This window comes from Panthera tigris, chromosome A3, assembly GCF_018350195.1.
Source record: "Panthera tigris isolate Pti1 chromosome A3, P.tigris_Pti1_mat1.1, whole genome shotgun sequence".
NCBI lineage: Eukaryota > Metazoa > Chordata > Mammalia > Carnivora > Felidae > Panthera > Panthera tigris.
The window spans coordinates 58,642,387-58,663,278 of record NC_056662.1 but is presented as its reverse complement, the minus strand read 5'-3'; the positions used below and the strand labels follow the sequence as shown (position 1 = coordinate 58,663,278).

At 46.3% G+C, this 20,892-nt stretch overlaps 1 protein-coding gene across 1 annotated transcript in view; it reads left to right on the top strand.

Annotated features, from left to right (window-relative positions):
* The window catches only part of NPAS2 (neuronal PAS domain protein 2), a 194,063-nt gene that overhangs the window by 147,774 nt on the left and 25,397 nt on the right, over nt 1–20,892 (top strand). Inside the window, exons 9-14 of the mRNA XM_042981167.1 lie at nt 4,051–4,171; nt 5,198–5,311; nt 15,983–16,101; nt 16,794–16,876; nt 17,630–17,736; nt 20,151–20,298. Of these exons, the coding sequence (XP_042837101.1) occupies nt 4,051–4,171; nt 5,198–5,311; nt 15,983–16,101; nt 16,794–16,876; nt 17,630–17,736; nt 20,151–20,298 (692 nt within the window). The remainder of the gene's footprint in view (nt 1–4,050; nt 4,172–5,197; nt 5,312–15,982; nt 16,102–16,793; nt 16,877–17,629; nt 17,737–20,150; nt 20,299–20,892) is intronic.

Sequence of the window (20,892 nt, the reverse complement as noted above, 5' to 3'; positions counted from 1 at the left end):
CCATCAGTTTGATTCCGAATCTAAATTGCATCAAAGCATATCGACTATGCTTCCAGCTTCCTGGCCCCTTAGGGAGATCAAGGGCCTGACTGCTTCCCTGAGCTCATTCCTGCCTCTTCGCAGTATGAAGCTTCTCCAGGACTTCCCACAATTGCCCTTTGCAATTGTGGCCAACACATCTCCAGCCAGAACTGCCAGGGCCCGTTTGGGACATTGCTGGACAGAGTGTCCACCCAGCTCATTTCCAACTCAGCTGGCCACCCTCTGTGTGCTCCCTGTGCAGGCTCTCACTTAACTTTGCTGGGTAGGACTAATCTGGTGCTGCTGGTTTGTAGGGAGAGAGGAAAATGCCTCACTGCCTCCCGAAGCGCTTCCAGATCATCCCCAGGCCCCCATGGGGCCCCAAGAAGAAACATGGGAGATGTGCAATTTGGAATTTAGGAATAGGCATTCGTATTGAAAGTATTTTTGGTAAAGATTCTTGATAAAGCAGCCAAGGACATCCCAGTAAGTTGAGAATGAGAACCTTCCACCTCCAACAGGTAAATGATGTTCTAGACACTGTGATTCAGCTATGAAGATAGCTGCAGATGGCAAATGCCCTCCCTTGTCTCTGTAATTGCTGTCATTTTAATAAGCAGAGCTCAGCTCATTCAAGGGACAGTTCAATTGCATATATAATTTACTCTCCGGTAAGCGTTAGGGTTTAAATTTTCAAATTATCATTGTTTGTGTTGGTTGTCATGTTTAAATGGCATAATAGTAATATAACAGTGAAGAGAGAGAGAGCTTGCTCTGTGCCAACCACAGCTCTGAGCACTTTTCATGCGTATATTGACTCATAATCCTCACAGTCTCCCCCCTCCCACCAATCTCCATCCAGGGTTCACCTTTATTCTATGCAGAACTTGTAGCCTGAGGTGCCCCCACAGCCCTGTGACCTGCCAACTGCCTTCCACAGGAGCAACAAGGTCAGGTAGCCCTGTAACCCTGCTCCCTGTCATACATCAGGGGAAGGGGTTTCCACCTGGGCTCTCCAAGAAAAGGCCATGGAGTGACTTCGTCATCATTTTCTTGTATCTGAAATGTCTTTAAGAAGAAAGAATACTGTTGTCTTTGAGCATTAGTCAGCATCTAAAAAACTAAAGTGAATGCGCTTACAATAAAATCAAGAACATCAGAAGGAACTTGGAGAAAGCCTGAATGAGAAAATGATAGCACAGGCTAGTGAAGGGTTTGCAGAGTCTTTGCCAATAGAGATCAAGCCAAGCCAGGGTGCAATGGAGCTGGGAGTCCCTTCCTTTCCTCCTCCTGTCCTTCATCAGCCACCAAGTTGGTATCTCCCTTCCTCACAGCCTCTAGAATGCTGGCTGCAAGAGGGAAGGGGCTTGCCTGCTTCGTTGTGTTTCTTCCCAGTGCCAAAGGCAGTGGCTGGCAGGCACACAGTAGCCCTCAGTGTTGGGTGGATTATGCTGTTGAATGACCTGTTTGGACTCTCCCTTCTCCTGTGCATTACATCTCCCCATTCCCTGTGCCTGCTCAGACTCTGACCATCTCTAGTCTGGTTTCCTGTGCTCCCTCCCTCCTCAGACTAGAAACCTTAAGGGATTTCTTTAAAGCACTGGTACAGTGCCTTCCTCTAGGCCCTCAGTGGGTTCCATCTCCCCATCCCAGGCACACAGGACAGGGCACTCTCTCCTCTGCAACCTTCTTTGCTCTGGCCTCACTTCCCTTTGCAACCCCTGCCTCCATTGCTCTCCTCCCTCCCCTGTGATGTTTCTGTGCATGCTGTGCCCCCTGCCTAGAGCACCCTGGCTGCCCTGAAGACGCCATCTTGTCCCCCAGATCCCACTCAAGGATCCCTGCCTGTGGGAATTGTTCCCTGAAAGCCTCTCGGTCCTTGTGATTGGATTCAGCACACCATGCTCAGTGTTCTAGGGGTGTCTTGTTTTTACTCCTTTTACTTCTTTCAGCTAGTTAATGCATTTTTTTTAAGGCCAGGTACCATTAGATGTCAGGCATATCAAAATGAAGGCAGACAGGACCCCTACTCTCCTGGGGCTCCTGTTGGATGGGGCAGGCAGAGGATACACATCAGCATGTGAACAAACAAGAAAACTTCAAGAACTTTCTTAAAGGGTTATTAAACAATCACACTGAGCATCCATTGAGTGATTGCTCTGTGCCCTTTGACCAGTAGCTCCTGGCTTCCTTCTCTTTTGGTTGAGCAAAGCGCAGCCCTGAGGGGGTAGAGCCAGCTTTCAGTCCCAACCTCTAGGGTTCTCCCCACCTTGTCGTGACACAGGCCAGTGTGGTCTAGGCAGACTTGCTCTTCACCAGCGGTTTCAATATGGCACATAGTAAGGGGCTTCAGAGGCCAGAGCCACAGCAGTCAGGGTGGCATTTATGCATGCATTCTCAGAAGCAGTGCCTTCAAAGCAGGGACCTAAAGGATGCACAAAAGTTAGCCAGACAAAAGGAGCAGTGCACGATGTCCCAGCCTCAAGGTGCAGCGTGGGGAAGAGAAAACCTGGTAGACTGGAAAGAAGGAAGTTTAGAGGGTGGGTAATACGCAGCCTCAGAAGTGAATGGGGAGGTTCAGACTTTGTCATGGGAGCATTTGGAAGCTGACTGACAGTATTTGATTTGTTTTGTATTGTTTTGTTTTGTCTTTAAGTAAGCTCTGCACCCAACATGGGGCTCAAACTCACAGCCCTGAGATCAAGAGTCACATGCTGTACGGCTTGAGCCAGCCAGGTGCCCTGCCGCTAGATAGATTTAAGCAAGGGGGTGACCTGATCTGATGATACAAGGCTCCTTCTGGCTGCTGATGGAGAATAAGTTGGACAGGAACAAAAGTTGATGTGGGAAGACCAGTTTGGTCAGTTCATTCCCCAGATAAGAGATGATGGTGATCTAGACTGGGGGTTGAGGCCATGGAAATAGAGAAGTGAGGAGATCTGAGAGAATTTGAGGGAGGAACATCTCACAGTACTTGAACATCATTTGGATGTGAAGATGAGGGTGAGAAGGGGAGACGTTGAGAATGCCACCAAGGTGTCTGGGATGGGCAAGTGACCAATTGGCAATACCGGGCATCGGGACATTGAGCTCGAGGGAAGAGGAGATATGGGCGCAAAAGAATGAGGACATTAGGGATGCATGTGAATCTCAGGTTCTCAGGGGGCACACAACAGAGAGTTGCCTGGATATACAAATTTAAGAGTGTTTGCAGGTCATGTTTCAAAAATGTATGAAAGCATGAGTTTATCGAGGGAGACTAAGGCAGCAAGAGACATGCCTGTCTTCTCTTTCTCCTCTGTGAGCTTCCACCTGCACTAGCCACTATGGGAACCACTAGCCACATGTGGCTATTTAAATTCCAATTAAAATCATTAAAATTAAATACAATTAAAAATTCAGTCTTCAGTCCTACCAGCCACATTTCAGTGTTCATAGCCACGTAGCTGGTGGCTCTTGTAAGGGACAGCGCACATTATAGACCATTTCCATCTTCACAGACAGTTGTATTGGACAATGCTATATCTAGATTCTACATCTTATTCATTTTGTATGCGCAGTGCCCAAGCACTCAGAAAAAAAGTGCAGTTCCTTCGATTGGAGGGATCTTAAGAAGTAAACAGGCATTCGGAAATGGGGGTCAGAAAAGGAACCCCACACATTCTTTACAACCCTTCACACGAGTGACAGGGCTCACACGGGGGCCCCAGCCAGAACACAGGAGTGCTGGTAGGTGGGGCTCCTCCAGGAAGAGTGGGACTGTCTGCATATTTGTCTAATTTAACTCTTACTTTTCTCGTGGGCCCTTGGGCAATACCATAGCACATTTGCATTGGAACAAGTGACACGTTCTAGATTATAATCCAGGATTACAGAGTGATGGAACTGAGAGTCTTTGTGGAAAATCAGATCTTGGACTTTTCATTTCAGAGATCAGTTCTAAATGGTCCTGAATGTCCAGGTTTTGGTTTTGCTTTTGTTTTTCATCTTCGTTGAGTGTGTACCTTTGTTCTTTATTTTCTTTTTCAGTCAGATGTCATGGATCAGAATTTGTTAAATTTTCTTCCAGAACAAGAACATTCAGAAGTTTATAAAATGCTCTCTTCCCATATGCTTGTGACAGATTCCCCCTCCCCAGAATACTTAAAATGTAAGTTTACCTTTACTGGTTTTACAAGATACAAAGATAAGAATTTTACTTTGGAAAGGAGGTTAGCATGAATTAAGAGAGGGAGAACTAATTTTAAGAACAGCTTTCCTTGTGACTCAGAGTATTTCCAGAGTCCTTAGAGGTATATTTTATTTGAAATTTAAAGCTAAAACTAGAGTTTTATGTAGTAGTAGTATGTAGTAGAATCATATGACATTTAACTTCTCTGTGGAAAATTTGAAAGCATGGTGCTTAAGAATAAGAATTCATTTTGCCTGTAATACAAGTTCTTTTTTTTTTTTTAACATGAGAGTCTTTTGGTAATCAACACTGCAAAAAATCAGGGAACAGTCGACTTGCTTATTTTAGAGGGCACTGTAAAGCTAGATGTATATAATAACCAAGTATCCAACTGAAAACTGAATAATTAGGTCAAAACGCCAAGTTCTCCTCTCCCGAGGCTGTCATCTGGTTATTTCTATACGTTTCCAGTTTTTATGGAATTTTAAAGTTTTCCTCAAAATTGGCAACCTGGATGGAAAGGGCGGCCTCGGTGCCTGCTGAACCATGTACGTTGATGGAGGTAACGCAAGTGCCTCGTGCTTGTTCAAGCCTTAGTCCATTTTCCATGAATAATTTGTCCTGTTGTGTATCTGATTTTACTTCAAAGCAATGTGAAAAGATTAAATTAAAGAGAGCAGCTCTATATGAGCAGCTTTATTTTAATACACCATATGAAAACAACCAGAACTAATCAATGCCGACATAAGCAACCACAGACATCTGGGAGCAAATTAAGACTAATTGGGCCCAAGTACAGAAGGCAAAAATATCCATATAGACTATGGGGGAAAACCCCCTATTCTGCAAAGGTTATAAAACCATGTCCAAAAGTCAGTCATAATGAGAGAAATGTCCTGGCCGTGTGTAGACTAAAGCCCATGAGTTACACAAAGATAAACTTGTTTAGTCTAGAATCTATGTCATATTCATGTTCCTTTTTCTTTTTTTCCTTTAACGGCCCAGCTGACAACGATTTAGAGTTTTATTGCCATCTTCTCAGAGGCAGCTTGAACCCAAAGGAATTTCCAACTTATGAATACATAAAATTTGTAGGAAATTTTCGCTCTTACAACAATGGTAAGCTTTAATTGTCATATAATTGCGGCAGTGTCTTTTATCATGCAAACGTGCACACGGGGGCATAAGAATCCCTGAGGGAGGAGGAGTGAGAATACGTGCTTTTCATATTTGCGTTTGGATTTTCATGTTCCCAAGATGCGTTTTGTGCTCGTAAATGCTGTCTCCCGTTTGAGAAGAACGTACTCCCACACTCGTTTATGCCGGTGCACAAAGTCCCACTGAAATGCACTTTATTCATGTATTTATTTTCAGGCTGATGGAATAGTTCTGTACTGTGGGAAACAGCTTCTAGTTAATAAAGAACAGGCTCAGCCTACACACAGCCAAACAGGGCTTCACTGTGACATGAAGATCCATAACCTTGGTTTCTGCATCTTTAGTCTCCTTTTTCCAGAACTGCTGTGAGCATGTTCTCATGGGTCTGGCACATAGGTCTTCTGCTCACTCTGACCCTAATGCACGGAAAGTGGCCGTTTTATGAGGAGCCAGAAAAATCCACATTTGGATGGATTATGAAGCAGATTAGCCAAGTGTAAAATCTTACTTTCTGAAATTATCCAGATAACTAATGGTCCAAGCTCTGGTTGTACCTCTAAACTAGACTGACACCCTCAGTTTCCCTTTTGACCCTGGGAAAATGGGAAGGCAGGCCTGGTGGCGGAAATTCCGAAGTACAGTCCCCAGCCCACAGCCCCACTGTGGAGCCCAGCACAGAAAGGCCTGCCTTTTGTTTGCTTCACTCCTCAAACCTCAACACAAAACAAACCACTTTGAATGATCTGACATTTCATAAAACCACAAAGATGGGAAAAACAGAAGGAAGAGTTGACAGGGATGGGAGAGAGAGAGGGAAGGAAAGGAGAAAAATACCAAAGGAAAAGAGACAGGAAGATGAGGCACAGAAATGATGGGTGGGCAGGTGGAGACACCAGGGAGTTGATGGCACCCCTGCTTGGGCAGCCTCTGGACCCACGATGGAGTCCATTTACCCACCAAATTAGACCCAGAGTTTCCGTTAGAATCTGCCAACATAATGGCCCCGAGTCCTAATGCTGAAGCTGACCAGGATCTTTCCTTCCCCCTCAAACAATCCTCTGTTGTATGTTGTTTGCATAAATATACATACTTTGTCTAAAAGCCTGAACTAGATGCTAAACACTTTGGTCCTGCCAAAGTGATTTTCAAGCCTAACGTTCAGGGCTCGTGCCTGGATGATGGGCTCCTTGGCTAACTTGGGGCCCTTTGGGAACCTACCCAAACAGGGTTCCTAAGTGGTTGGAAGTGAAGACAGGTCCGCTTACACAAGTGGGGCCCTAAATCTGGGTCAAACGGGATAAAGCCAAAGCCTGACCATGTCTAACCCGACTCATCTGAAAGGCTTTCCTAAACCTCAAGAGATGAATGTTTTATGAACCACACAAGTAAATGGTAGCTGGTTGGGCTGCCTAGTTCAAGAAATTGACCTACGAGACGCCTGGTAGAACACCCAGCATGATGCCAGCCCTCGTGCAGAGTTCACTGGGTGAGGCACCTTGTTAAAATGAAGATTCTAGTTCAGGAGATCTGAGGGTGGGGCTGGGATTGTACAATTGGAAAGAACCTTGGGGCTCTGATGAAAGGGGCCGTGGACTTTGAGAAACACTGCCCTATTGTGATACTAAATGCCATTCCATAGGAATCGTAATGGTACTCCTCACGTTAATGGTGCTCCTTCCTACAGCTTTATTCTTGAATTCATATAAGCAGTGGTTTGCAATTTGCTTAAAATGTGTGCTGTGGCCATCATGCCAGCTGCTGGAATAGCAGAACATCCCATGTGTCTGCGTGCGAGGAAGGGGAAGGCACCCTGGCCCCCCGGAGTGCCAAGACTGTGGATGAAATTCTGGGATGCTGCTCCCACGTGTCTCCATGACAACGGCGCACCGCTTAATTAAGGAACCGACCTGTGATTGGCTGCCGAGCAGCAGTCCCATCCTTTGTTCATTTACATTTCCACAACTCTCCCTTACTATGCTGCTGAATATCACTTTGAAGCTTCCTGTCGCTTATCACATTTTAAAGGGTTTCAAGGAAAGAGGCAGACTTCATTGTGAATACCTGGTTGTTTTTTTTTTTCCTAACCAGCAAAGCTTTGTTTTCACTTCACGTGAGACAATGTTTGTTTGCCTGAAAGAATATGTGGAAATTATGTGTGATTTTTTTTCTTTTTTTTTGGAAACTGTTACTGCTATAAACACACAGCATCGAAAAGTGGAAAATTTAAAGCCAAGAGTGCCAGAGTGTCTTTCCAGAGCCTGTTGAACAAACCAGAGTTAGGGGGGCTTTCCTGAGGCAAGAGTCTCCAAATGTAATTGTGGAAAACCTGAAATATCATTCTCACTTGGATGAAAATAGACCACAACAAATGTCAGAGGGAAATGAATTTCTAAGATGGAACCCTATGAAATCACCAACATTCAATTATTTTTTACCTGTAAAACAGAGTTTAACATACTGTAAGAAATACTTCAAATTTGATTTTGTAGGTTTACTTCTTAATAAACATTGGACAATGGGTTAATCAAAATAGCTCACCTTAGGAGTGCTTCCTAACTCCCAGGTCCTGGGCCCAGTCTTTGCATTGATAATCTCACTGAATCCTCTCGCCAGCCTTATAAGTGGTACCATTGGCATCGTCGCATCTTAACAGAGAAGGAAACTGATGCACATAAGAATCAGAAGTGCACATTCTAACCTTGAACTCCTACCCTTAACCCCAGTGCTTTGCTATGTTGCAAAGCAAATCTATGTTGAAATTAAACATGTAGATGCAGCACACAGGCCTGTCCCTGCCACTGGGCATGCTGTTGGGACATGATGTCCGTCCCTATGCACATCAGATGTCCCGCACCCGTGAACCATGCTGTTTTAAGCATACCCAAGATTTGTTTGAAAACAAATGGGTTTATGCTCACAGATCTCTAAAAATGGCACAAGACACTGTGGAGGCCACACGGGGAAGCACCAGGGTAGGTCAAGAGGCAGGGAGAGTAGGAGATGTGGGCAGGAGCCTCCTAGTGTGGTTTCTGTAGAAAAGATTGAGTGAGGCAGCATAAACAGACTTCAGTTTGGTGGGTTTAAATAATTTTAGTAGGCTCTTGGGTAGAGGGGTTTGTCTCTAGTTCTCAGGGACCTGAGTGATTAGGGCAAGTGGATAGTAGCCCAGAGTGTCAGAGCCCCATAAAGGATATGGTTGGGCTGTGAGCTCTAGATTGATTGGTTTGCCTATGAAAGGTGCACTGGAAGGTGAGTCGTACCCTATTTCTAGGAATTGACCAACCCTGAAAGCAGCAGTTTCTCCAAGGTCAGCAAGGCCCCAAATGTCAAAGCACCAAATACAGAGAGTACAAAAAGGGGTTTGTACACAAGCCACCCCATGCAACTTCCCTGAGTCCCCAGGCATGGCACACCTTTCAAAGCAATATGTGTAGAAGAAAAATGACTATGAACATTGCTTTTATTTTAATAAAATCCCTGTGCGCACTTCAAAGAACTATGTAGGAAACCCTACCCTGGTCCGTTATCAGGAAAAGTCCTATCATTTCTGTAGGGCTGCTGAGTTTATGGAGCATTGCCTGGCACATTCTCTTTTGATACCTGTCAGGAAAATACAAGGCTCTCATTTTTATCAATAATGGAGTGGAAAGGATGGTGACATTTACTGATCTGTGAGCTCTTTGCACCCCTTCCTGGGCCTATGCAGTCCATGCCTGGTATTTAAGTAAGGCTCAACAAAAGTACGTTGGCCTAGACTGAGGCTCAGAGATCTTAGCCCTGGACGTACAGGTGGTAGGGGACAGAGGTCCAGCTCAGACCTGACTTTTGACTCACAGGGAAATGAGGCTTTTCCAAAACTGAGAGCTAATAATAGAGCTCTCCTTCACTGACCCCAAAGCCCACCCCAGAGATGGAGGGGTGGCTTCCAGGAGGGTTCCCACTACTTCTTTGGCCTTTAATTCGATGCAAAGATTAAATCCACTGTGGTATGTGCTGGGTAAACTGGCACATGTATAACTTATGGTGATTTGTGAATTGTGTGCACTGAAAGGTCACTGACCAGTGCATGGTCAGTGTATGGTCATCTTTGGCCTCCATTCTCTCCCCATTCTGTGTCCCCCACCCCCATCAAGTTTCTTCCCCACCTGGACTCCCTGGGTGCTCCCTGATGTCCTTATCCAGGCCCCTCACCCAGGTACCCCTGCCAGTAGTGTTTCTGACACACTCTCTTCCCTGCCTCTTGTTCATCTGATCAACCAATTTGCCTTGAGCCTGATAGAGGTGTGGGCTGTGACTCAAAACTCACAGCCCAAAGGGGAACATTGTAGGCTTCAGGGCATGGAAGACAGGTGACATTGATCCAGAGAGGGCTTTTGGTGACCCCTAAATCCCATAGATGAAGACCCTCATCTGCTTGCCTGCTAACTCAGATAACTTCATTTGGCTCTGTCACCAGTATAAGTAGGTCGAGTTAGGAATTTGGGGTGTGGGGAGGCACAAAAGCCCCTTTGCCCTTGTTAATGAGATTAAACCCTCCAGTGGGACATTTCCAGATTCAGCAGCTGATTGTGCCATCTTACCCCTTTACCTCTGTACCCCACTCCATGCGCCATGGCTGCACAGACACAGCAACCATCGCCTAAATACTTCACCAAATGGAATTTTCCTCTGCTTCAGTATTTGCACATCTCGGTCACTCCTTCGGACTTCATCATTTGGTACAGATGTTCTGGGGTTGGGGTGGGGAGGAGGTGAAGATGGGACTTCACATCTTTAACCTAGATTTTTAATAAACGTGAAGAAGTATGTGTCAGGAAATGGAACAAGAAAGTAGCTTTCCTAGAACTGTTTCACTTCAGGACAGTTTCTAACCAAGTCTGTGAAGAGCTTCCTGAGGGAATCTGAGCTGGAATACGGAACCACATGTCTCCTCCTCTTCCCATAAAAAGCCTACTGTCTGATCTTGGCCATGTGGCCAGGAGCACCAGAAATCACCACTGATGGCAACAGTCCCTGGTCTACCTCTGCTCTGCACATCATTTCCAGAAGAGAGGTGAAATGAAATTACTTTATTCGGGGCTATGTTTGTCCCATAACAGATGGTTAAAAATACCTCCAACAAATACACCCTTCCATCTTTTTTCCTTGTCCAGTTAAATAGAGGAGCCCCTGGGGCCTCTCCCAACCCCCCACCCAAGTCCCACAGCCCTGCCCACCACTCTTACTGTAGAGGAATCAGCCACGTGATTTTAAAAGACATAATGAACAGTCTTTGCTTTCAGGGGTCCTAGTAAACAGGTTCCAGTTCCTGAAAGATAAGTTCATGCCAGGAAGAAGGCAATCCTCTATTTAAGCCCTTGCTCCTCCCCCAGACTTGGATTTAAATGTGCATCTGACTGAAATCCAGAAAGCAGTATTTCAAAAGTTGTTGGTGTGGTTCCAAATAGGTCACCCTCAGCAAACATTCCACTCTGGGCTTTCCAGAAACCACACACCAGAGTATAAAAGTTTCCCTGCCCTCATTTTACCTATTCGCCTCTAACCACACAACCAGATTTGAAATACTGGCAGAAATGGAGGCTTTTTAGCTTACAACACTTGATTCCGTATGTTCCGTGGGATTTCTGTAGGTTGCCTCATTTTATGGCTTTAGGGGTTTTGTTTTTTGTTTTCCTGAACTGAATTGAGATTTCTCAGTTAGGGGAACAAATCCACTCCCACCAGATCTCACTGAGAATGGAGATGTGAGTTTAGCACAGGAAGGACAGCCTCGAGGAAGGAATGTCTCATCTATCTGTCACAGGCCCCCAAGAGCAAGAAGCAGAGTGTCCCCCCTCCGCCCCAACATGGAAGTACCACATCTTTCTCCAGCAGAGGCCAGTGCTGCCAGATTAGATTGTGGAGGAAATAAGAATGCAATAAAGAACAAGGTGTTACCCAAGGTCATTGTCTTGCTTGAGCATCTAGAGCCCATATTAAAATGGAGCAGTGAGGAATGGTCACACAAACACATCTTCCTGCTTGTTCCAGCCTGGGAGCAGGGCACTTCCGTAGAGGTTGTCCAGGAATTGTGACAAAAAATGTGCACAAGACATCCAGATGGAGGACAGGGGACAACATCCTGTACGAAGTCCACTTTCCTTAGGGGGAAAATCAGCTGGCCCTGTTCACAACAACTGTCTGGTGGATATCTTGTCAATGCTATTACAACCTCCTGCCCCCCAAATACTCATTTTTATTAACAAACACCAAGGAAAAGAAGAAATATTTGAGACGTATATTTTCCCATCTGAGTAATTTTTTCAATCCAGCAAATTGCAAACCCTTAGCCTTCTTGTGTGGCTCTCAGTCTGTCTCCAGCCTCGTTCATTCTTATGCCAAACAGAACTGGCAGAAAGAAAGCAAAGAACCACGCCTTACCCCAGCTAGTTAGGTGGTGCTCTGGGCCAGAAACCGGGGCAGGATTATTTTGCTGCGGCTGTCCTAAGAACCGAGTAACCTGGCTATTCAGAACACATCGGGTAAAGCATACCGTACTGCTAAGAGAAAAAGGAAGCCTCTGAAAATAGTGCTTAATTAGAGGGAGAGGATTTCTCGTGAATGTTCAGGAAATCACTTTTTCCTTAACATTCCGACACTGTAACCCAGACGTTTTGGACAGTTATCATAAATGAGATTTGAGAACGTTTTTCTTCTCTCAGCAAGCCTCCTCACTGATTGTTTCATGTCTTCCTGAACACCTTTCGGCTTTGATTTTTGTTTGCTCCAAGAAGTGCTGAGAAAGCTATTTGTCACTCTCCTTGCGGACTATTAGTGTGCTTTCCTACAGCTGTTGCAACTAATTTATCATAAGCAGGCCATCTCTGATCAGAATACTTAATTGTTTAGGCCTGATGACTGAACCAGTACTGAGGAACCATAGGTACATCTTTTTCCATTTCTTTCTACTCCTTTGCTATTAGCTAATGTTCACTATCCCCACCTCTGCTTCTTCCTCATTCTTTCCCACCCCTTTGCAAACATGTCTCACGCCACTGGAGACTTCCCTGCCCTTTCAGACATCCTTGTCTTCTTTCCATGACTGACTTGAGAGGTCACCTTTGAGATGGAAGCCAACCCCAGACACCAGGAGAGACAGACTTTAATCACTCTTATTCTCTGGAGAACCTCAGGGCTCTCTTGTGTTCAAGCCCAAGGCAGAATTCTTCCAGGGTCTCTAAAATTTGAAATTGTGATGAAAGGTTCAGGAGCAAAGAAGGGCTGGATCACCCCCATGGACTGTTTTAATAGGAAGGCTAAACACAGAGCACCGTCTTGCATGTTTCCGAGCTTGAGACCCATATGGGCACTTGTGTTGTTTTCACCGAGTGGCAACTGCGATATACTGATTGGCAGCAGACCTTGCCCAGGTCCTTCTGACCAGTGTAAATGCACCAGTAGGGCAGTGAGCCAGCCCAAGTGCCGGCGGGACCCCGGACCATGCTCTGTAGGCACCCTCCCACAGCAACCCAGCCCCCAGCAGCACCAGGCTGGGCTGCAGAAGGGGAGCCCCTGTGGGGTCTCGAGGCCTGTGTGTTTGTTGCAGGCTGGGATCAGAAGGTCTCTTCCCCAGCTAGATCTTAAGCTGTAGTTTTGGGGGTGAGATGGAAGGTCCTCTCATCAGAGACACATTCAGTAAACACATGTTGAGCGCCTGCTGTGTACAAGACGCCTGCTCAGTGTGGGAAACAGGGAACTAGATCCAGTTCCTACCACGGGGAAACCTGTCTCTTTAGCTTTGGGCAAGAGTAAGATCAATTTCAAGTAAGATGACCCTCGGGGCAAAAAATGTAGCAAGAAATCATTGCTTTTATCTGTGGCATGAATGCTGTGCGTGTGTGCGTGTTGTAGTGGTGGAAGAAAGAAGTGGGAAAGCAGGCAGAGATCTGATAAATAGGGCTGCGTCTGCATCAACTGGTTAATTCTTCCGAGAGGCTCAGGAAGCCAGTTGTAATTAGATATGTTTTTTCTATTACTTAAATTGAAACAACTAATTAAATCCTTAATTAATGTTTTTTAACTACCTTGGGATAAGAAGTGCCAGAGAAGTTATTCTAAGTGCTAAATATTACTCTGAAGTCCCAGGGAGCAGCTTGCTCATGTGTTGACTCTGGAATCTGTGAGGAGGCTCATGCTGTGAATAAAAGTCATTTGAATCGCGGTTGGCAAAATGTTTCAAGTATCTTCTTCCCCTTGACTTCCCCCAAGGTTATCCCCTTGGCCTCTGTTACAACTTTCATCCTTGATTCACCATCACCTTTGATCAAGCCCTCAGCTGTTTAAGGTTTTTGGGGAGAAAGCTCGTTTAGAAGAGGAGTTTGCTTGGTTCTGGGCCCCTCTGTAAAGTATCTAGCTTATCAAGTGCAGGCTATAAGCAATAATGAAATTTCCCCTGCGGGGTGCATTTTCATCTTTAAAACCTTAGAAGTTGTAAAAGGAGTGATACACAACTGCATTGGGAGGCAGCCAGGCCAGCAGTAAGCTCTGCGGAACATTCACATAATTTCCGTGGTCTCTGCCCCTTGAAGAAATTATTAGGGGCTGGTGTTTCACTCCCCCACGCTCCTTCTGTCTCCCTGTCTTCCTCATGGTAAATCACCAAGAAAGGCACTTACTGACAGAATACATTAATTTGGTAGCCAGAAGGATCATTCCAGCAAGGCGCATGGTTTAGAGACAAATGAGAGAGACTTTCTCTAGAATTTTCCAGGAAGTCCTTTTGGAAGTTTGCTTCGAAGGCCTAGGTTTTCTGAAAGAGTAGGGAGAATTTTATTAGGTCTCTATTTGGCAGTCGATGTCTCTTAGATTCAAGCAGAGGGGGTATTTCACATCTGGGAGATTTTTTCATGTCTTTTTTTATTATGCAGATGTTCACATCTGCAGACCCTTCCCTTATGGGATTGCCTTCTCTCCCCTCAGTGAGTCCCTTGGCTCACCCTCCACATTAATCTACAATGGACTAAGCCAACTAATGACAGCTGTAAACTCCTCAGGGACCACTGTTTTCTACTTTGCCCCTTTATATTCATGTTTGGAAACATTTATATTAATATTTATGTGAATCAATTCAGAGAATATGTTTGGTAAAATGAATTTATTCATGTTAGTGGATAGAAGACCACATTATAGAATCACTTAGAAACCTACGAACATATAAAACAAAAATTATTGGAAAGCTAAAATCCAAAGAAAGTCTTGCAGATTTCATTTTAGAACGCATTTCATTTTCTGTTGCTTTATATGTTCTCAAATTGGAAAACACAACTATGTTTAAGTCTACAAGTTCAGAAATGTAGTTAGAATTCAGGATCTAGTTCAGGATATAATCAACTACATTTGAAAAAGAGAGAGGTAGTATAGATTATCTAGCATAATGATCCAAAACCCTAACTACATGGTAGTAAGTGTGGGGGAGCTTTTAAAACCTCCAGTGCCTGGGCTTCACAGCCAGAGTCCCTGGATCAGCTGATCTGAGAATGGCGTCTGGGCATCTGGGAGGCCATGTAAAAGGTCCCAAGGAATCCGATGTGTAGCTGAGTTCAAGAATCCCATATACATAGTCCATTGACTTTTCTCATACTTAACAGGGTTCTTTTTCCCACCCAGCATACTCCACCTGAAATAGCAGAATTGTTCCCTGGCCCAAAAGGTAAAGCAGCTCTCCCCAGTCACTGTGAAGTCATCTCTATAGCTCCCAGGGAAGATGGCAGCTGGCACCAGCTGGCACCTCCCTGGAGGGTGTGCGGGGGCCTGTTCTCAGCCCTGTAGTGGGCACGAGCCCTGAGCAATCACCCGTCTGCCCTGTAAGAACTTCAGGCTTGGCGACGGAAGACCTGGTTAGAGTCCCTGCTCTGTTATTTCGATTCTGAGCCATCTTGGTTAATACATATAACCTTTCTGGGCCTCAGCTCCCTCATCTGTAGAATGAGGAAGGTCACACCTTCCCAGACTTGTGAGAATATGAGATACTCATGAATAGGTTTGTCACCTGTGCAGAGCTACAGAACTAGTGAGTTTGTGGGGGACACTGTGTACCTCTGGGGATCACCCTGGATCCTGAGGCCATCTCCTCAGTAGCACTGGCCAAGCCCAGCATCAGCCTGGCTCCCGATGTGGAGTTTCAGGGCGGAAAGCCCTTGGATCCCAGGTGTGCTGTGCCAGAACCAGGGGTAGAAAGGGGGGGTCAACAAATGCTGGGGGCCCGTCGTATCAGAAACCGTGTCTGACTAGGGAACACACCCCGAAGTGAGAATGCGGGCCCATACCGCAAAGCGAAGCTCTCTTCTCCTTTTGTCAAATGTTTTTCCCAGCACAACAGTCTGTGTCCCTGTAGGACTACTGGGAGCAGGAGGCAGGGTAGTCTGCTGGTACTCGGATTCCAACTCTATTGGGCTGTGAGCAGGTTACCTCACAGGCCGTGCCTCCTGTTTCCTGTGCGGGGCGGATAATAGTAGCCCCTACCTCACGGAGGTGTCTGTTGTACGAATGAAGAGAGTGAATGTACGCGAAGCCCTGACTGACAGTGATGCCAGGTTGGGGTCGGCTGCTGTGCCACACAGGGCTAACCCATCTGCCTGTCTCCTCCCGCCCCAGTGCCTAGCCCTTCTTGTAATGGCTTTGATGGCACCCTTTCAAGGCCCTGCCGGGTGCCGCTGGGAAAGGAGGTCTGCTTCATCGCCACAGTTCGTCTGGCAACACCACAGTTCTTAAAGGCAAGTACCTGGGAGAGCTTGTGTTGTGTGAAACTAGTACAGCTGAGTCACGTTTAGTTACAGCTCACTAACCGTCTTTATGGGAAAGAATAAGATGGCAATGAAGTTGCCACTGACTTTGAAAAGTTGAAATGTCTGCTTTCTGCACCTGTGAACTGTGCCGCATGCCCCTTGCCCTAACTCTGGTTTCCCAGGAGCTCTTTTGCTGGAAGGCAGCATCAGCTGCCCTTCAGCTTGCAGAGATACTCATTGGCAACTCTGTAGATCCTCCTCCCTTTCATGCCAACGTTACTACCACTCAGGGCAGGCCGAGGTGAGGGCCAAGTGTCAAAACCCAGGGCTTGTCTGTATTCTCTCACCCATGATTGCTTTAACATCCATGGCATGAATGCGGAGTTAAATTAGTCATTCAAATTCAGATGAAAAGCCATTTTCCACATGTTTACCACCCTTCCAGATAATGGGAAGGGAGTGGTGTGGCATTTTGGCTCTTAGGTATTTTTCCCCAGCTTGTGAAATAAATTTAGTATCAGCTAATACTGAAATTAGCTACAGATGATGAGTTTCAGCCCAACACAACTTGGAGACTTGCTCTAAATGATTTTAACTTCTGTTACCCACCATGCGTTCTTGAACCAACCTAGGGTGAGCATCTGGCACCCCAAGCAATATTTTTTTCCCTTCTAATACAGGAAATGTGCATAGTTGACGAACCTTTAGAGGAATTCACTTCAAGGCATAGCTTGGAATGGAAATTTTTATTTCTGGATCACAGGTTTGTGAAAAGAAAAACATATTTGGGTTGGGTCCTTTTCAAGTGTTTGTTTGCATGAGCCAGGCTCTCCTTGGGAGAGAAAAGTCGGGACTTGTCCCTTCAAGGAGAAGGGCTTTCTGGCAGCAGGGAAAATCGTTCCCAGGCGGCCTCCCTTCAACTCCAAGTGCCCCATCCATGGGTATGATCCGTGTTTGGGCCAGAGCATCTCAGGAGAGCCAGGTGCCACATCCCAGGGACATCTTTAGGATACCCTCACCCCCATCCCACTCGGGACCCTCTCCAGTTCCCCAGAAGGCAGGGGCAGATGGGAGAGAACCTCCTTGTCTTAATTTTCTCAACACCCTTTTGTCCCTTTAACTTCACCTTCTTTCTTTCTTCTGTAACATTTTTCACAGTTGAAGGATGAGAACTCTCCCCTCCCCACCCTTTAAGTTTTTGTTAAGCTTTGGGACTGGACTGCCCCAATCGATAGCTGTTTTTAATTATTCGGTAATGATAAAATGTATTATTATTTAATGCAGGTTACGCTAAGCAAACTGAATATATAAATGCCAAAAGGGTTGAGCGCTTTGGGAAACACAGCCTCTCTGGTTTTAACCATTGCAAAATTACTGTCCTGCCATCGTTCTTGAGAAATGAGGTCTCTGTGTTGATCATGAAACATGCAGACTGTACCCTCTGTGTTGAGGTGCCACCACGGTGAGTCTGGCAGGGGGACCTGCTTTCTGATGAATTATCCCCGTTGCTTGGCAGAGCCCCTCCGATCATAGGATACCTGCCTTTTGAAGTTTTGGGGACCTCAGGCTATGACTACTACCACATTGACGATCTGGAGCTCCTGGCCAGGTGCCATCAGCACTGTGAGTACCGCACACCCTGCCCCAGTGCCTGACGGCCCCCAGCACCCTCCACAGAGCCCCGACAGCAGGACTCTTGGGCCCTGGAAGTCCACTTATTGCTTGGTTTCTTTTTGAGGAGGAACACTTTGTTTTCTCGAAAATGATGTACGAGTGTGGCAGAGGTCCCTGTGGTTTGAGTTTTTACCTGGAATTGACTTTGTTCCTCCTTCTCCCACCCCCCAGCACCTTCCCAGTATCCTTTAGATAGGTAAGCTGTTTAATCTTACCTAAGAAAGCAAGGTAAGTGATGATGGTCATTTTTTCTAAGTTATGCAGTACATTATTTTAAGTTTATTTATTTATTTTGAGAGAGACAGAGAGAGAGTGCAAGCAGGGGAGGGGCAAAAAGGGGAGGTGGTGCAGAGGATCCGAAGCAGGCTCTACGCTCACAGCAAAGAGCCTGACACGGGGTTTGAACCCACGAACCGTGAGATTATGACCTGAGCCTAAGTCGGACGCTTAACAGACTGAGCCACCCAGGTGCCCTATGCAATACATTTCAAAGACAAACTATTGAACTCACATCACTGCTCATTGTAAGCAGACGTATATTGGTCACAAGCTACAGGCCAGATACTGAGCTAGACCAAGCACATAAGGATGATCAGAATCTCCTTGCTGCTCTGCAGGAGCAAGGTCTAATGGATGCTTATAGGATGCTGTCACTGCATTGGAGGGAACATGTTCAGGATACTGGGGGTGCTCAGAGGAGGATTCCTCACCCAGCTAGGGGAGGGGACCGGGAAGGCTCTCTGCCACGGAAGAGGGCCACAGGCTGGGAGGTAGGGGAGGTACCCCATGTTGTGGGGTGGGCAGGGGATAGAGGGAGAGTTACAAGCATATCTGTGTTCTCACTTAGCAAGAGAAGTCAAGAATTAACCATTTAAAGCCATATTTTCAGTACCAAGTTCTAGCTTTAAACAGGAAAATTTTTAATCATAACGGATCCTGACACATAAATTGACCACCAACACTGTATTTTGATAGATGTCCTGTCTGTAGTATCCATTGTAACTTTCCCTTCTCTGCTGTTCTTGTCAAAAGAATAGGCTTAAGTTCCATCAGGATCCTCAGAACCTAAGGCTGATCTTTTTTTTAAATATTTATTTATTTATTGGGAGAGCACAAGCCGGGGGGAGGGGCAGAGAGAGGGGAACAGCAGATCCAAAATGGGCTCTGAGCTGACAGGCTGGCAGCAGCGAGCCTGATGCAGGGCTCGAACTCATGAACCTTGAGACGTGACCTGAGCCGAAAACAACTGAACCACCCAGGTGCCCCTAAGGCTAATCTTTAAAACGTTAACCCTTTGCTCCTCAAAGTGTGGTCCTCAAACAGCAGCAAGGACATCACACGGAGTTGGCTAGCCTTGTAGACTCTCAGGCATCCCCACCAGGCCTGCGGAATCAGAACGTCCATTTTTACAAGATCCCCAAGTGATTCATGGGCACGTGAAAGTTTGAGAAGCAGGGTTACCTTAAGCCTTGGCTGCTTCTGACTCTTCTAATGGAGCAAGGCCACCTTGGTTGTAGGATTACCTTCATCATCTGAAGGAGTTGCCCCAGGGCTCAGGCAAGATGTTCTCACTCTGTCCAGCCCATGCCCTTACTCAGCTGGGCTTCCTATGTCTTTGGAGATCACATTTTCCAAGGCAGTGGCTCCCTTTATAGCTTTGGTTTCCTGGTTGTGATATCTATTAACTGTTTGCCAAAAGAGGTGCTAAATTCCAGCCACTGAGGCAATAAAGTCCAGATTGTTCTTCTTCCCTAGACCCACAGTCCAGCCTTCTGCCCTGTGCAGTCTAATATTCCAACAGCATCCATTCTGTTCTTGACACCCCCAGGGAAGCCCACCAACAGACTTGACCGCAGGGGACTCCACGCAGCCCTGCAGCACTGGGGCCTGAGGTGGAAGGCATCTGTAGCTGACTCTCTAATTTAGGACCGTGTAGACTAAGCATGAACTGCTGACTGACAGAATCCAGCCAGAGGTTGCTGTCAGGTCTGTTTTGGGCCCAGATCCCCCCGTGTCTGGATTGTCTCTTCTGTACTCAGCTCCTGCAGCTCCAAAGACAGCTCCACCTCCAACAGGAAAACCTGTGCCTCTTTCTAATTAAACTCCAGTTTGGGAATCTGCCCTTATCCGAGGCTCTCTCAAGCCTTTGAGCATCTGGGGAAGCCTGCAGATTGTTCTTCCATTATTTAAGAATTCATTATCGCTTACCATTATCTTGAGAGTCACTTAAAATACAGCGCACCTGGGGAAATAAACCGTGTTTGGCACTTTCTGGAAGCTTGTATTTTTAACAGTAACTTCTGGGGAAGAGATCATTTTTGTATTAACGTTTGCTACCCGCAGACCCCATTTTCTCCTAACAGTGATGCAGTTTGGTAAAGGGAAGTCCTGTTGCTACCGGTTCCTCACCAAAGGCCAGCAGTGGATTTGGCTGCAGACGCATTACTACATCACTTACCACCAGTGGAACTCCAAGCCCGAGTTCATCGTGTGCACGCACTCGGTCGTCAGGTGAGGGCTGGGGCTGGGAGGGCGGGCGAGCCCCTCACAGCTCACACAGAGCTCCTGCCGCCTCAGGCGTCCCAGCTTCTGGAGAGCCAGCAAGCCCCGGGCTTGAATTCTTCAGTTGGGGCCAGGCTGTGCTCTGCAGTTCACAGAAGAGTCTCCAGGTACACATCCCACTCGTTCCCTCGACACTGAAGGTTCAGTTAGGCCCTCCGCAAGCCTCACACGCTCTTTCAGGCTGCCAGGATGTTACTTACTGACTTACTGCTTCACTGACCTACTTGCATATTTTCCCCTCATCTCCATCCATCCCCCAGCCTTCCCTTGTCACCGTTTTGGGAAGAAAATTAAAATTTTGCCTCTAAATAACTCACAGACATAGTCCCCTTTATTGTTAATGCATTTAAAAACAAAACAAAACAAAACAAAACCCTGCTGGCAACTGAGGCAGTGATGGGAATAGAGCCCGGCTGCCGGTGGGAGGGGGTTCCTGGTGGTTCCTGGTGGCCTCAGGGAGCCTCCGGCCCAGTGTGGGTGAGGAGAGCTTTCAAGGGAGGCAGCATATCCAGCATTTCCTAGACGCAGGCTGTGTAGGGTCAT